The sequence below is a fragment of the Camellia sinensis genome, chromosome 11 (assembly GCF_055761805.1).
Source record: "Camellia sinensis isolate YWXY chromosome 11, ASM5576180v1, whole genome shotgun sequence".
In the NCBI taxonomy this organism is placed as follows: Eukaryota; Viridiplantae; Streptophyta; class Magnoliopsida; order Ericales; family Theaceae; genus Camellia; species Camellia sinensis.
In genome coordinates, this window is record NC_138971.1 from 16,286,637 (window position 1) to 16,304,154 (window position 17,518).

The window sequence follows — 17,518 nt, forward strand, 5'->3', positions numbered from 1 at the left end:
AGGACGAGTTTAGCATTAAAGAGATTCAGGATGTGCAAATCAAAGAAGGAGGTGGCAGAATTGTTGTGTTAACATTCAAATCAGTAACCCATTTGAAGGAGATGAAAGTAAGGTTGGAAGAGTGGATTTATGAATGCTGTGAATCTTTGATTGAATAGGAAAAAGGAAAGTTCATTGAGCAGGAGACGATTGTATGGTTTATATACATTCCTTTTAACTTGCGGAATATTGACACATTCAAAAGCATAAGTAACTTGTGGGGTGAAGTAGTCTAGTTGGATGAAGAAATTAACAACTAGAATTTTTTCTTGTTTGGGAAGGTCAGAATTATCACAAGTAGCATGGAGTTCATAAATAAGGTGATAAATTGCGAGTGCAAAGGAAGATTGTATCCAATAAGGGTGTTTGAAGACTTTCATACATCGATGACATCAGGCCAATCTTGTTGCAAATGCCAGAATATATGAAGATGGTTTATTTTTTAGGTAATAGAGGAGGAAGAAGAGATGAAGATGACGAGTCACTACAAAAAAGAGAGGAGGTGGCATCAAATCTTGAAGTGACAAGCAGAGTTAAGGACACAATGGCAGGTGTGTCAGATGAGGTAGATGTTATTAATGATGGGGTTGTCTGAACCAGTAGGAAAAAGCTATAAGGCAGACTTGAGGAAATCAACCGGTGGTGGCCGTGTAATTGTAGCTGTTCTGAAGTAGTTGAATTTTTCAAGACAAAAGGGGGATGATGAATTTCAAATGGTGGATGGCAACATTGCCATCCAGGTTACATGAGAAGTATCATTGGGTCTGATGGTAGAAGGTCCATTATTAATTTTGAAGGTGCTTTGGAAGGAGCCCAATTGGGAGCCTTTCATAATGGGCCTGTTCTTGAATCAAGCTCTGATCTTAGCAATTGTGTAACACAAACACAGGTTAGACCAATTTTAACCCAGTCAGCCCATGAGGGGACTGTGAGGCCCTCAAAAATAGACATACGATATCTCAATTTAACTTATAGAAGTAATCTAATTCCTATTCATCCCATCATTAACATAAGAGAGCAATTGATAATCCATTCATCAATATCATTACTGAATCTCCCTTCATTCCTTCATTACAACCCCGATGAGATTTACAAAAAAAAACGACATGCATTCATACATTCATATTCTATATTTCTAAAATATGAATGTATAGCATGTGATCAGAGAATTTAAAATAAGTTGAATACAAAATAACGCCCTTTGCAGCTACACGTTCCAAGGGTCTGCTTGGTTACAAAATAAATGGTTTTAAAACTAATACAAATAAAGCCCTTGGCATGCAAAAAATAACAAAACAAAAATAGAGCCTCGTGCTCCACAAGATTCTCTAAGCCCTCACTTTGAATAAGGCACAACGTCTTTACTTGAAAGTAGCTTCCACTAAGGGATGAGCTTAAAGCCTAGCAGAGATAATCTAAACAAAGTGCATGCAGTTTAACAATATCATCAAGTGCAATACAAATGATATGCCAATGCCCAAAAATATACATTTTTCTCATTTCGAAATCCTTATGCCATGCACTTGTTCCAAAACATAGCCAATTCAGTTATCCATTCAATAAAAACAAGGGGCGGTAAATATGACACTGGTAATCCCTAAGCTGGTGTTCGCAAGTAAGGTGTCCATAAGTAGGCTCTTAAAGCACTACCAAAACCACTTTACCTGCTCCTAACCGAAAAGAACTTGGTACCTACTCCATGCATATTTTTGGACTTTCACCATGGACCTCAAGCCAACTTAGTTTCTCAATTCTACACCCCTAAACCGGATTTACTAATGTATTTACCCATAACTCAACATATTTCAACATTTCAAATATTCCCAAGGAATCAATTTAGAAATCAATTTCTCAAATCTAATGTGATGGTTTGAAGCAATGAAATCATGCAATGTTTGATGTTATACAAGATTTTTGTAAATATATCAATTCACCTAGTCTACATGCAATTTTTACAACAATTAATACAATCCTCCATCGCATATACTTTCCATAATCAAGCTTCAATTTCTAGGATTTTTATCAAAGTTTGGGGATTTCTCATGTTTGAAGACATATTCCTCAAAACCCATGCATTTCACCAATACATGATCAACTAACAAGATTTTTCCAAGAAAAGCTAAGAACCAACCTATAGCGATCCCGGGTTTACCCTTGTTGTATAGTGATCCGGACATGTGTCCGTGGATGTTGGTGGTTGTTTATTATCTTGTTTACATCCTTTCTTACTTTGTATTTGAGTTATAGGATGTGTTGAGCGGGTTTGTTACAGGTTGGTTGAGTTTAGAAACCAAAACTAGTTGCCCAGATTTTTGGCCTGTACGCTCGAGCGGAGGTGTTGGAGCTCGAGCGTAGATTACATCCATCCAGTATCTTGTTGTGCAGTGTTGTGAGCTCGAGCGTAGGGTTAGGAGCTCGAGCGGAGGTCTGGTTCTGCAAAAGTGCTGAGCGAGTGCATTCTGCGCTCGAGCGGGAGGTTAGCCGCTCGAGCGGAAGTCTGTGAGTGGCCGCTCGAGCGGGGTGTTTTACGCTCGAGCGGAGATCTGGGTTAAAGTCCCGAATTTGTGCCTTTTCAAATCACTTTTTGCTTTCTCTTCTCTCTCTTACTTTTCCAAAAAGCCATTTTCAGAGCTTCTCACTCTAAATCGGCCCTTCTCTCTTAGTTTTGATCTAGTAAGGATCGTTTACTCACCTTTTGTCTTCACAAAAGTTGTGTTGATCGTCGAGAGCTTCCTTTTGATCTGAAAATTTCGAGGTTTGGAGCATTTTGGTTTTGGTCTTCATCTCCTTTGGGGCTCCGAATTTGAGGTAGGGATAACCTACTCCTCTCTATGGGTTTTGTCTTTAAATTTTGGTATTTTGAGATGTTGGGCTTGGTTTGGTAATTTTGTAAAAGTTTGGGGCTTTTGTGTAATTTTACAAAAGTTGGGGTTTTATTCATAATAAACCTAGATGCATGTTTGGCATAGAAAAAAATGGAATGATTGTTGAATCATTGATGAAAATGGGACCTAAGGGTTGAAAGGGTAATTATGGAAAATGGCCTAATTACATTGTTTAATTAATTGGGATAATTAATTGGTGAGAAATGAGGAAATGAAATGTTGATTGAATATCCATTTGTGCATTTATTTTCTGTTTTAGAAATAACTGCTTTGGGCTATCGGTGGAGGATAGTCGAGATTGTTGTAGACAATGCATGATGATTAGGTAAACGGAAACTAATCAATGGAATGTGTCATGGAACTTGACGGTTGATAGAATACATTAATTGTGTGTATTGTATGATTGTATATAGAACCAATGTGTTTATATACGTTATGTGTAGAGGAGGAGATAGGGGATGTACTCCGCGGTTTAGGGGAAGATAGGGGATGTACCTCTAAACCGGATAGGTATTGGGAGGAGATAGGGGATGAACTCCGTAGACAGAGCTCATATGCTTGTCTAGAGAAGTGAAGATAGAGCTCATATGCTTATCTTTGTGAAGTGTGGATACAGCTTGTATGCTTATCTGTGGATATTGTTGATATACATATCTGTTGAGAATGTGGATATAGCTTTTATGCTTATCTGAATGTGAGATATTGTTTTTATACATATCTGTGGGAATGATGATAGAGCTAGCATGCTTATCTGTTGAAAAGGGAAAATGAAAAGTAATTGGGACTTGTAAGTCGTTGACATAAATATGTAATTTATGTGATTGTATCAGTGTTGACCAACTATCAATTGCTAATGTTTTAGTCATTGTCCATGGTTGGTTTAGTGTATTTCTATTGGGCTGTGGCTCACCCTATATGGGAATATCATTTTCAGGTACAGGAAGCATGCCACCTCCAAGGACATAGCTTGGAAGGCTAGAGGCGGACATAGTGTAGTTGTTTTACTTTTGATGTATTACATGTAATTTCAAGCCAAGGGCTTAATGTGTAAACGAGTTAGTACTCTTTCGTTGAAACCAAGTGTTAACTTGGAAAGCTGTAAGCCCGTAGGGCATTTTATTTTGATGTTAACATGTAATACTTATGTAATGAAACTCAATGAAATAAAGGAATGTGGTTAGTTTATATGTAAATGCTTGTCTTATCTGATGGGTTTAATGCTATTATTTTGAGGGCGTTACACAACCCCTTAACATAATTGCAACACATTTTTAATAAAAATCCTATGTGTTAACGAAATAACACATAACAAACTAAAACACATGTCCTAAGCTTAGAAAATCCCAACCTCAAGTCTAGAAGAGGAAGGGATGAAAAACCCTAGAATCCGGCGTCGAAGAAATTGCAATTCGATTGGTGAAAAACCCTAGATAGAATAATTATATAATGCACGAGATTTGTGATTATATCATGATTTTTTATTTATTTGGTAAGTTGTCCCTAATATTTCAAAAATTGTTAAAATGGCAGATAATTATTATGATCGAAATCTATTTAAATAGGGCGTTATTTGGTATATGTGTGGTATGTGTGATTTGGTAAAGTCTAAAATGATGTGTTTTAATAGTCCAAATAATTCTTAGGAAAGTATATGAAATTATTAGTGAGATTATGGATTATCATCTTTATGCTATATCTTGTGTGTTTTAGTTTTGTGATATCATATATGCTTATTTTATGAACTTATTTTGTCATGCCTTGATTGTCTCATATTTAACTTTAATCGACTTTGTTGTGATCAACTGTTATTAATTTCATAAAAAACCTAAGAAAGGGGAAACTCAATGGGATGGTAATGGATTTGCGTTCACCAGTAATGAATTGAAAAGATAATTGTAACTTGTAAGTGTTGGCATTGTAATCAGATATAGTGGGACGTGTTCCCTTTGCGTTAAGTCTTACGCAAGTCGTGTTGTAGACTCAAGTTGGCATAGGTTTAAAATGCAGTCCTTAATGTCATCCATACGGTGGTCTTGTAACACAAATGAGAATTCTTGTGGCATAGATGAGAATTCCTACGGCAAATCGGAACACAAATGAGAATTCTAGTGGTCGACGGATTGTGACTAGGAAGGGTATCGGTTTGCCTATAACTAAGCTTAGAGTGTGGTGTGTCACGGTACCCAAGGATGGAATGGACATATTCGGACTCTATGCAGTGGTTTGATTTGGTGAGATAAGGATGAGTCTAGATGGGACATTCAGAAGGATAAAACCTTTTTGTTTTGGATGGATAAGATTGGGTTCAGGATAATAAAATATTTTTTCTTTTATCGTCCCTTTTGAGGTCTATTGATGGCGTTGTGCGGTATATAATCATTGCAGACATTCGTGGTAATGTCTGCAAAGCATCAAAAAAGAGAGTTTCAAATAGTTCGGTGTCCAATTTTAGCAGTTAGGAGGATGAGTTTCTTTGGGGGACTCTAGTCACCTTGATCTCACTGTTGCTACTAACTATTAAGTGTTACTAGCCGATTGTGACTTACTACTGTTATTTGTAACTATGCATTGATGTAACTATTCATCATTCTCTATAAATTTTTATTTAAGCAAATTAAATGTTATACTTCCACTTGTTCGTACTGTCTATTCTTGTTTGTATATTTTGGGAGTTTAAAAGGTTGAGGTGTGTGTGTGTTCTTACTGGCGTCACAGCTCTTGGCTATTTTCATTGCCCTAGCATTAATGCCAAATTTCTGAAAAAATGTCATTGGCAAAGAAAATGTTATGGAAAGGCTCGGGAAGTTGCAACAGGCATGGACCAACGTCTAATTTTTCATCTTGCTATTGAAATTTTATTTTTACTTATAATTTGTAAAATTAGGGTAACGTTATCTGTAATACATATGTATCATTATTTATTTTTAGATATATAACGTTAGAAAAACCTTATATTTATTTATTAATATATTCTTGATGTTCTCTATTTTTAGGGCGTCATAAACGATGCCATAATTTTCTATAAGGCTGATTGGATGAGCTAATTACTGTAAAGAAAATTTCAAGGTGCTTTGAGGTGATGTCGGGTTGAAGATAACCTTCCATAAGAGCACAGTGTGTGGGATTGGGGTGCATGATAAGCTGATCAAGGAGTTTGCTGTTAAGCTGAATTGTCTCAGCCACAAGTTGCCAATTAATTACTTGGGGCTACCCCTGGGGGCTAATCCTAGAAGGAAGAGCTCATGGCTGCCAATTGTGGCCAAAATCAAAAAGAAACTAGCATATTGGAAGAGGAAGTTTATGTCTTTTGCAGGTAAATTAACATTGATAAAATCTGTGCTTTTAAATTTACCTGTTTATTATCTCTCTATGTTTAAGATGCTAGTGGGAATTGCCAAAATAATTGAGAAAGCTAAATCAGGTTTTTTGTGGGGTGAGTCAGAGCTTAAAAAGAAGGTGCAATTGGTTGAGTGGGCTGACGCAACTTTGAATAAAAACCAAGGAGGGCTAGGTGTAGGAATGGCAATGGGGGGCAATGGGGTGGATATTAATTCTCCATCTCCATTCCCCTATAATAAATTTTTCTCATTCCCTATTCCCCATTCCCCATGGGTACCACCCTCCCCATTTTTTAATGGGTATGGATTTTCCCCAACCCACTTTAATCCCCATTTTTATTTTTTATATTTAATGTTAACAACCATTTTTTTTTTTCTTTTTTTTTTTTAAGGTTCACAACAAAAACTAAATATACCTTCAATCTTTTTTCTTTCTTTTTAAATATATTTAATGTTAACAATTTTTTTTTTAATTTTTTAATTTTTATTTTTTTTTTAAAGTTCACAACAAAAGTTAAATATACCTTCAATCTTTTTTCCTTCTTTTTTAATATCTTTAATGTTAACAATTTTTATTTATTTTTTTTTTTTTTTAAGGTTCACAACAAAAGTTAAATATACCTTCAATCTTTTTTCTTTCTTTTTTAATATATTTAATGTTAACAATTTTTTTTTTATTTTTTATTTAAGGTTCACAACAAAAGTTAAATATACCTTCAATCTTTTTTCTTTCTTTTTTAATATATTTAATGTTAACAACCTTCTTGTTTTTCTTTTGTCTTTTTTTTAATAAAGGTTTTAGCTAAATATACCTTCAATCTTTTTTCTTTCTTTTTTAATATATTTAATGTTAACAACTTAATTTTTTATTTTATTTTTTATTTTTTTAAGGTTCACAACAAAAGCTAAATATACATTCAATCTTATTTTATTTTATATGGTTCAACAACAAAATCAAATACACATTAATTAATTAATTAAAAAGTTTGTTTTATAATAATCAAATATATAATTTTGAGAAAATCAAAAAGTTTGTTTGAAGAAAGTGTTATAAGACTCATATTAAATTGTATCAGGGCATAAACAAGGAATTGTTAGTCACGGACAATTTAGACATTAAGCCATCTTTCTCTTAGCAAATTTGAACAATTCATTTTAATGTATCCAAAATCTAAGTATACCTTTAACAAATCTGAACCACTCATTTTAAGATATCTATGCATTACCACACCCAATCCATCCTCCATTTTCTTCCTTTAGTCCCCCACGAATTTTGTTGTTTGTTACTTTTAAAAAACAAAAAATGTTTTTTCAATTAAATTTTTACTAATTTCACAACACCATCACCACTATTCTCACTTTCACTGTCACACTACCATCACCATAGTCACTACCATCATCACTGCCGCCATCACCCACCACTATGTAACAATTTCTACTTTCACCTTCGTTCCATCACCACCACCACCAAATATAAAAAAATATATTTTGAATTTTTTTTATAAAAAATATTTTTCATTAAAAAATATTTTCTATCTAAATAAATGAAGCATAACATTGGGAAACAAGCTGATTTCAGTTAAATCTGTTCATAACTAAGAAAAATTCTTTTAATTTAAAAAAAAATATTTAGTATGACTTTGTATCCCCTTTTTGTTTTTCTAGCAAATAAATCTATGTACCCATCATTTCTAACCAATCACAACTCATGCTTGTTTTGATTCTCTACAATTTCCTTATTTTCAAATACATTCATATATATATATATATATATATATATATATATATGTTGTATAAATTGTGTGATAACATAAAACAAATAGATTCATACTCGTTAATTAAAATTTCAGAACAAGCAAACCATTCTGAAAATTACAATACACAACAAAATAAAATAACATAAAAAAGCAAACCGAAACCTACACTAGACAATGTCCTTAATTTTTTTTAAATAAATTTAAAAAATTCTAGATATGCATAATATTTGACAAGAATAATGTGACAATGTTAATTAATGTGTATTTGATTTTATTGTTGAGCCAAATAAAATAAAATAAGATTGAATGTATAGCTTTGGTTGTGAATCTTAAAAAAAAAAAAATGGTTGTGAACCTTAAAAAAAAAATTAAAAAAAAAGAAAAAAAATTAAATATATATTTAGCTTTGGTTGTGAATCTGAAAAAAAAAAATGGTTGTGAACCTTAAAAAAAATTAAAAAAAGGAAAAAAATTAAATGTATATTTAGCTTTTGTTGTGAATCTTAAAAATTTAAAAAAAAATGGTTGTGAACCTTAAAAATAAAATAAAAAAAGATTGGAGGTATATTTAGCTTTGGTTGTGGATCTTAAAAAAAAAAAAAAAAAAAAAAAAAAAAAAAAAAAAAAAAAAAAAACTGGTTGTGAACCTGAAAAAATAAATAAATAAAAAAAAAGAAAAAAAGATTGAATGTATATTTAGTTTTAGTTGTGAATCTCAAAAAAAAAAAAAAAAAAAAAAAAAAAAAAAAAAAACATATGGGGAAAATAGTGGGTACCCATCCCCAACCCATCCCCTGTGGATATTTAAAGAATATCACCTACCTTACCCAATGGATAAGAAAAAGAGGGGAAAACCCATGTATTTGGGTTGGGTCTCCATGGATGCCCACAGGGTAGGTTATCCATTGCCATCCCTAGCTAGGTGTGAGAAGCATAGGGAAAGTGAAAGAACGTCTCTTATTAAAATGGCAGTGGAGATATGGTAAGGAGGATGAAGCACTGTGGAAGCAAGTTTTGTGCAGCAAAGTATGGAAGATCAGGAGGCGGTTGGACCCCTGTGACACCTGAATCAGGCATGATCTCTAATGTTTGGCAAGATATATGTCAGTTAGCATCAGCCAACTCTGCTTTGATTGAATCTATTTGACTAATTTCAAGGATGTTGGTAATGGCAGTAGGACACATTTTTGGCTTGACAAATGGCATAACAATCTGTGTTTGAGGAGTGAATCCCCAAGGTTGTTCAGTCTATCGAATGAAAAGGAGGGGCTGCTTAGTCAATTTCACCATTGAAAAGGACAATGAAGGGATTGGAAATTGACTTTTAGAAGAGAGTTGCTAGCTTGGGAGGAGGAAGAAGTTCAGAGACTCTATGAGTTGTTGGTTGATGTTCCTAATGTCAACATTGGTGAGGAGGACACATGCATGTGGTGGGCCCATACAATTGTGCTTATTCAATGTAGCTTCAGCTTGGAAATGGGGGCAGTCTAGTAGAGGGCCTATTAGTAGAATACCAAAATGTTTATGGTTCAATGCAGCAACCTCCCAGAGTGCAGTTGTTTTGGATGGCTTGCTTGGAGAGTGAGAATTAAAACCTCTGTTTTTATGGAGAGGATTGGTGTACTAATCAACTCAGGTAATACCTTGTGTCATTTTTGCAAACTAGAGAAAGAATCAGTGAACCATATTCTCTTGTATTGCCCAATGGTTTGGCTAATCTGGTCTGAGGTAGTCAATTGCTGGGGATTGAAATGGGCTATACCTAGATCTATAGAAAGCCTTCTTCTCTCTAGTGGTGAGGTACCAAGTTCAAGATGTCAGTTGTGTGTATTTGGAAGATGGTTCCTCTTGCTGTCATGTGATCTGTTTGGAAATTATGAAATGAATGTCCTTTCAATGAAGGTCACCCTGACTTTGACGAGTTAAAAGAATTGGTGAAGGTAAGGGCAACTCTATGGGCTAAGAACAACTTGAAAGGAGTGAAATACTTAGGCCTCGTTTGGGAACAGGCTAATTTAGTAACTTTTTAACTATTTGACTAAAAAGGTAGGTAAAAAAAACTTGTATGTTTGGGATAATTTTTTGGCTAATTACGAAAAGATGTGCAAAAAGTAGAGAGAAAAGAGAATCTTTGACTTTTTGGTATGGGTTGTTGGCTTTTTGGCTAATTTAGTAACTTTTTGGCTAATTGACTAAAATAGCCTCTTGCCAAACGAGACCTTAGTGCAAGACATTGTCTCCAACCTGAATCAAATTGATACTGCCAGGGGGAGCATATATTGGCCTGAAAAGTCAGTTGGTGAGTCTTGTGTTTGGCTGGTAATTCATTTGCTCTACACTGGCTTTGCTGCTTCTTGTTGGATCAGTTCTTTGTAGTTGGATTGGATGGTCATGCTGTTTGACTTTGCTGCTACTGCCGCAATGGGGTTGATTGTTGTAGTAGGCGCCTGTGTAGGTTTATTTGCTCTTGTTTTCTTGTCTAGTTGGTCTCCAGTCAAACTTGAGCTAGCAAATGACAGGTATCCTTCTTAAGGGTGTTTTAAAAAGTTGATAAAAAATTAATTTTTAATTTTTTACCAAATTTTTTAATTTTTTAAAAAATAATTTGAGAAGTTAGTAAAAAGTTGACTTTTTACTTTTTAGTTTAATATTTATTTATGGTGTCAAATCAAATTAAAATGATCAAAATACCCTTACCCAACGTAAGAAATTTATTTTTTAAATTTTTTGTCATAGGCCTTTATTTGTAATTTCACACTTGCGTTTTTTGCCCTTCCCAAACTAATTTTGTTATGTTTTTGGCCACATGCGTTTTTGGAAAATGATCAAAAACGTGACTTTTTATGAAAGTTCTCAAAACCGCACTTAGTGTCAACTTAGTTCAGATTAAAAGGGTTCACTATGATGCTTTGTTCTTACCTCGACTTTATTGATATAATTCCATATACAGTATAATATTGTTTCCATCAATAAAGTTAATTCTCTTTATTGATAAAAAAAAAAAAAAAATGCTACTAAATTATACCATAAAGAGATAAATTAGATTTTACGTTTAATTTAATAAACTTATATCATTATCAATATATACACTACTCTTCACGTGAAATAATAAATAAAAAGATGATAAAAATATAGTAAACAAAAATCTCATTTGTCAACTATATATTTTAGTCAAAACATTAAAAAATCACTATAAATTGTCATATTACTTTCTCTATTTTTTTTACACCTTTTTATAGAAAGTCAAAAAATTATTAAAATAACTTGGTCTCAAACAAGGCAAATTATTATTATAAACTTCATCCATCCATTGGCATGCTATAGAGAGGGAGAGAGAAAGATGAAGATTAGAGTACAAACATAAACAACATCATCCACACAAATCAAAAAAACGTAGGCAACACACACTTCTAAACAAGAAGACCACACACGAAAGAAAGCATGAAGCAAAAGAAAGTCCACATAAGAACACAGACAGAGACATTATTATTTGCAAGACACAACACACGAGACGACACAACACAACAAAGAACTAAACTAAGTAGGGGAGAGAGGTGTTTTGACGATATTATCCCTCTTTATCTTCTCCCATGCATGCATATAATTACATATTTTTAGCAATGTTTGGTGCAGAAGCAACGACGACGGAAGCCCCTACAATTGCCGCCAGTAAAGCCCTCAGTCTTGCAAACTGAACCACAGTTGGTCGAACTCACACATGGTCCCTTGAACTTATGGCTCTGTGACTCGCATGTCCTCGCCTCTGCAACCATCCCATTGGGACCCGAACCCATCTCTGCTTATTAACACCACCAACAATCAGAAGATGACTAAATAAAACAAGTCTAAGAAAAAAAATAAATGATATTTTAATAAAAATGCAAAGGTATTAATGTGTAATTAACTGACCCTAACTTAGTGATTGAGATTTTAGTAAAACAGTAGGGAGCAATATTTTTAATTACTTCTAACTTAGTCATTGAGGCACTTCTCTAAAATTTGAGTTTGAGTCTTATTACTAACAATGTAATTTCTTTCTCTTATTCCCTTTCCTTCTCTTGACACCAAAAAAAGGTGTTTGGTTTGTATTTTGAATCAAATGTCGCAGTCTGAAATTTTAAATCAATTTTTTTTTTTTTTGGAGTAGTGTCTCGTAATTAAGTCTTTTCATATTGGACCTGCCCCAAACAGTGCATACCGGCCTGTATTTGATTGTTGCAGTCTAGTCTAACGATTATGAACTAATACGTAACAGAATCGGCCAGTACAACTGTAAAATCCAATTACACAGCAATACCTACTCATACCTGACTCCGTAACCTTAAAATCTGGTACGTATCAGTCAATTTTTTTAAGGTTCTTCTTGGCTCATCTTTGAGATTAAGATTTGACGGTTCAATCTAGTTCATGAGCTCATTTTTTTGTCTTATTTTAATAATTCAAAAAATTTAATATATAGAATTAGTCGAGTACTACATCTCTTTAAAAAAATTATATTAATTGGATATTAATAGCTTTTTGATCAGATCAAATTTCTATCAACCGTCTATTTTTTCACGTTTATTTTATTTTATTTTTTATACAAATCTAATCCGATCAAATGGCTATCTACACATTGAACAATTTGAATTATCAAAATAAGGAGATGGTCCAATCTTGATCTCAAACATGAGACAAGCTGGACCCATTTTTTAAAACGGAAAATGATTCATGCCCACAATTTTATCCCACGAAATTATTCCTTTAGAACTTTTTACAGGGTAGAATTGGCCGTTATAGACTGAGTGAATAAGCCCTTACTAGTAAAATTTTGTAAATGGATATTTTTGTGCAATAAAATTGTGAGAATGTAGCTCTACCGTTTTACAACTTTGGTTTTCTATTCTTTTTTTTCCTACGTAAAATAGTGAGAAAAATTCCGTTTGGAAAGCCAATCTTGAAGGTTTTTTTTTGCTATTTTAACCAAACAAAAAAAAAAACAAAATAAACTTTTTAGTCTAATAAAATAAAACATCGTATCCAAATCATAATCATTACATTCCTCCTCTCACAAAAAAAAGTTAAAAAAATTAAAAATCATTCTCAAACCAAACTTTTTAACCCAAGCTAAAATAATCAAAAAAATCAACTTACTTTCCAAACGAAGCCGTAGCTTTTTTAAATTAAAAAACCAAAATTTGTCTAATGATATGCCCCAAAATGCTTCCATATCAAGTACTAGCACTGTTCATATCAAGTTCTAGCACTATAATAATCTTCATATATTCTTATATATGTGTTACGCCAAATCAAAAATTGAAATATATATATATTATGCAGTTTAACAAAATAGAGAACCAACCAGTGACCAAGAGAAGCATCAGCACCACCAAAATGGTTGAAACGAAACTCATAGAGCGCCCCATCTTGCTAGAGAGAGAGAGAGAGAGAGAAGTTGCTAATGGAAGGAGGGCTTGCTTAGTTTCATCGTTTATTTGGTATTTATATAGGGTATATTCCAAAGGAAAGCATATTCTGGAATGTTTGTTGTCATTTATTAGAGTTGTTTTTAATTTTTTTTGAATTAAAAAATTATTTAAAAATATTTAGCGTAGTTTTTATTTATAATTTAAAAGTATTATTTAATATAATTTATAATTTTTTTCAATTTTAAAAATTTGTGTCGAGAGTTTGGTGAAACATCATTTTATAACTTGCATGACAAAAGTAATTTATATAAATTTAAAAAATTAATTATAAAAAAAAAAAGGAAATTAAGGATAAGTTTGGCATTTTCAAAAAAATTTAAAAAGTCAAGAAGTCATTATCTTATTTAAGTTAACATCATCTTATTTAAGTCACATCACCTCTCTATCACATCACTTCAAACACAACTCATATTTCATAAAAAGTCAAAAAGTACACTTATTTAGGATACCCCAAACAACTCCTAATACTCTTAACATTTGTTATTTAGGAGTTGTTTGGGATGACCTAAATAAGTGTATTTTTTACGTTTTACGAAAAAATATACAAAAAAATTGAGAGGTGATATAATAAAAAAAATAAAAAAGATAAATTATTTTGTAATAGTCAAACTTGACCTTGGTTATCATTAGAAGCTTAAAAATAGTCACACCAAATGAACTCTCGTAAAAGGAAAAATGTTTCGGACCCCACTGGGGTCGACCCCCAGTGAGATAGCGCTCCGTGATTGGGTCAAAAAAAAATTATTATTATTTTTTTTGTAAGTTTCAACCAATAAAAGTTCGACACCTCACTGAGGGTGCGACCCACTAGAGGTCGGTAGCAGAATTGCTCGTAAAAGCATATCTACTCGTAAAAGTGATAAAAGTGTGTGCGCGGCGAGAATTGATAGTCTAATGAATGTGTAGAATATTATACTGAACATGTTAAAATGTGTGATAAAAGTATGTTATAAAAAAAATTGAAAAATAGCAACAGTGTATAGCTCATATTACTTTGGAGAAATTACCTGTCAGTAATAATTGTTAAAAATTATTATATATGAAAAAAAAAAAAATAATTTTCATTAATTTTTAATTTTTACACATTTAAAAATCTCAATATTAATTTCTCTCCCCTTTCTTTAATTTCTCATATTAATTTATGAAAAATGAATAAAAACATTAATTAATATTATTATTAATGATGTGATTATGAGTACCACTCACTGTCCACAATGAAAAATGAGTGAGAACACTAATTAGTGCTATCACTAATGATGTGGCAGTGGGTTCCACCAGGAATGATTTGATGTTTTGGCCTTGATATTGTATTTTTTTTCTTTTTTTATTGAGTGTCATGTCATTAGTGGTCTTTTTAGAAGTACAAAATTAGTGGTCTCTATCATTGTTGGTCCACAATATACTGTGTCTGTTTTTTATCACTTTTAATGGTCTCTGACACGACCCGACTCGACTGACATATGTTAACAAAGGGAGAGAGAGTATGACACATGTTAAAGAAGGGAGTCAGTCCCCTGCTCTGACCTTTCTCACGTTTCTCTCCCACCGATTAAAATGGGCCCACTATAAGAGCTGGTTTGGCTGAGAAATTATTGATGGTCTCAGCAGAAATTATTGGTTGGTACTGAAAGATTCAAAATAAATAAAGAAAAATGTCTTGTACTTTAAATTTTGTGGCTTAAATGGTCAAAACGACGTCGTTTTGGCCATTTTTATGTTGTTCTGTACTCAAAACGACGTCGTTTTGACCATTTGAGCCACTTTTGAACCACAAAATTTGAGTTACGTAGCATTGTCGATAAATAAATAAATAAAACAGTAATGATACATCCCACTAAAAGTGATACTCTAAAGCACCACTAATGAGTTAGCAAGTACTTTAAATAAAAAAAAAAAAAACAAGATACAAGCAGTGGGTCCCGTCTACTGTCACATCACTAGTTGTGCTAGTGGTACTTTTAGAGCCCCACTTTTAGTGGTCTCAAGCATTATTGTAAATAAAATAATAATAATAATAATAATTGGGACGTTTTCTTTGACATTTTAGAATTCTTTTTTGGATCTTAATATTGATTTATGTGTAGAATTCACGTATATTCAAAGAATGTTGGGAAGATCTTAAAAAAAAAATGTTTCAGTTGATTGAAATATTATCCCCACTTTTTTTATTATTATTTTTTAATGAAGGACAAGTGTCTCATTGTTTTTCTAAAAGAGAATTAAAAAAAAAAAAAAAAAAGTAGTGGATTCAACTAATTTAATTTATAAAAATTAAGTTGGAACACTGTCAACTTACTCAACTTACTCAAGGAACAAACAATTATTTTCTTGACCCAAGGACAAATATAGATAGTGTCCTAACTTAAATATTACTGGTTAAAATAGTTGATCTCATTACTCGATATATTTTGGGAAGACAACTAGACATTTGTCCAAACATGAATAGCGTGGAACAATTCTTATGTAGTAATGAATAATTTTTTTGTTTGCCATAACCTACCATAACACACTTTTTTTATTTTTTTATTTTTTTTATGTCACATCACATTTTTATTTATTTTTTTTATATCTTTTTGTAGAAAGTCAAAAAATATATTTATTTAAATCATTTCAAAAAAAATTTAAGATGCTCACCATAGTAGTGACTCAGAAGAAATTATTTTTTGAAAAATGATCTACTCCTCAAAAAATCTTTCATAAAAGTACATTTTTATATAGACTATTATTAATAAAAATTTATCGCTACATTGTAAGTGAATAGACTTTTATTGGTGTGGGCCTCGTTTGGAAATTATTTTTTTTAGTAATTTTTTAATTTTTTGCCTAAAATATAATGTAAAAAAAACTAGTATATTTGGGATAATTTTTTAGCTTTTTACGAAAGATGTGTAAAAAGTAAAAAAAAAAATTTGACTTTTTAGTATGAGTTATTGATTTTTTAATTTTTTTAGTAATTTTTTAACTTTTTGACTAAAAAAACCACTTATCAAACAAAGCCCGAGTATATGAAATAGTGCTTTTATGTGAGATTTTAGTGTGGATGTAACACGCCTATTAATTTAATATTTTTTTGTCGATAACAAAGAAAATGCTAAGTGCACTGAGCCTCCGTTTGGGAAGTGGGTTAGCTTTTTAGCTTTTTGGCTTTTTGGCTATTTTAGCCTGGGCTATTTTAGCCTGGTTTGGGAAGGGCTTTTTGGCTTTTTAGCTTTTTTGACTTTTTTTGTGAGAGAGGATTGTAATGATTATGGATTGGATTTGATATTTTGTTTTTTGTGGTTAAAATAGCCTATTTTATTTTTTGTGGCTATTTTAGCCAAAAAAGCCTGGGCTTTTTCTTGCCAAACGGAGGCTGAATATATGGAATGCAAAGGCCTCTCACAAGAGGGTGGACCTAACATGAACTCCATATGTGTGGGCCCCACAAAGAGGGTTGTGTATTCTGTTCACAGTATCCTCTGTGCACCTAGCATTCATCTTGATAAAATTATTTGACATTTTAATTTGAAATTTATTTGATAAAATTGTGAGATTTAATATTTTTATGGGCATTCAGCCTATAAATTTAAAATTGAAATTTATTTGCCCAAACGTCCAAGGGTTAAAATATTGTCTCCATAAAGACAATGTTAGCCCAAGGTTATTCAACTTTAAATTCTTATTGATTTTGATTATTGGCAAATATTTAAAATTCATTTTATTATTCATGTTTTCAAATAATAGTATACAAATTGTGCTTTAATGTTTCTAGAAGATTTATGATTCTAGAGTATTGTTTTTCAATGGTTTTTAATCCCTCAAAACATGAGATTAGCACTTGTTTGTAAAATTCTATTTATGCTTGAAATAGGTTTAAGGGTCAACGCCAAAACAGCAAGGGTCAACACCAGAGTGAAGCTCAAAATGCCTAAGTGTTCCAGAAGCAAGGGTTGACACTAAATTTCAGAATGCATTCTAGAAGCAAGAGTCGACACCAAAAACAGCAAAGATTTACACTAAATTTCAGAATACAATCTAGCAACAAGGGTCGA

At 32.3% G+C, this 17,518-nt stretch overlaps 1 protein-coding gene across 1 annotated transcript; it reads right to left on the reverse strand.

Annotated features, from left to right (window-relative positions):
• Positions 1-11,306: 11,306 nt before the first annotated feature.
• On the reverse strand, positions 11,307-13,524 carry LCR69 (low-molecular-weight cysteine-rich 69). The gene is made up of 2 exons (XM_028224976.2): positions 13,361-13,524; positions 11,307-11,815 (listed from the first exon to the last, which is right to left on the reverse strand). The coding sequence occupies exons 1-2, from the start codon at positions 13,422-13,424 to the stop codon at positions 11,634-11,636; spliced, it is 246 nt and encodes an 81-aa protein (XP_028080777.2). The 5' UTR covers positions 13,425-13,524; the 3' UTR covers positions 11,307-11,633.
• Positions 13,525-17,518: the final 3,994 nt, after the last annotated feature.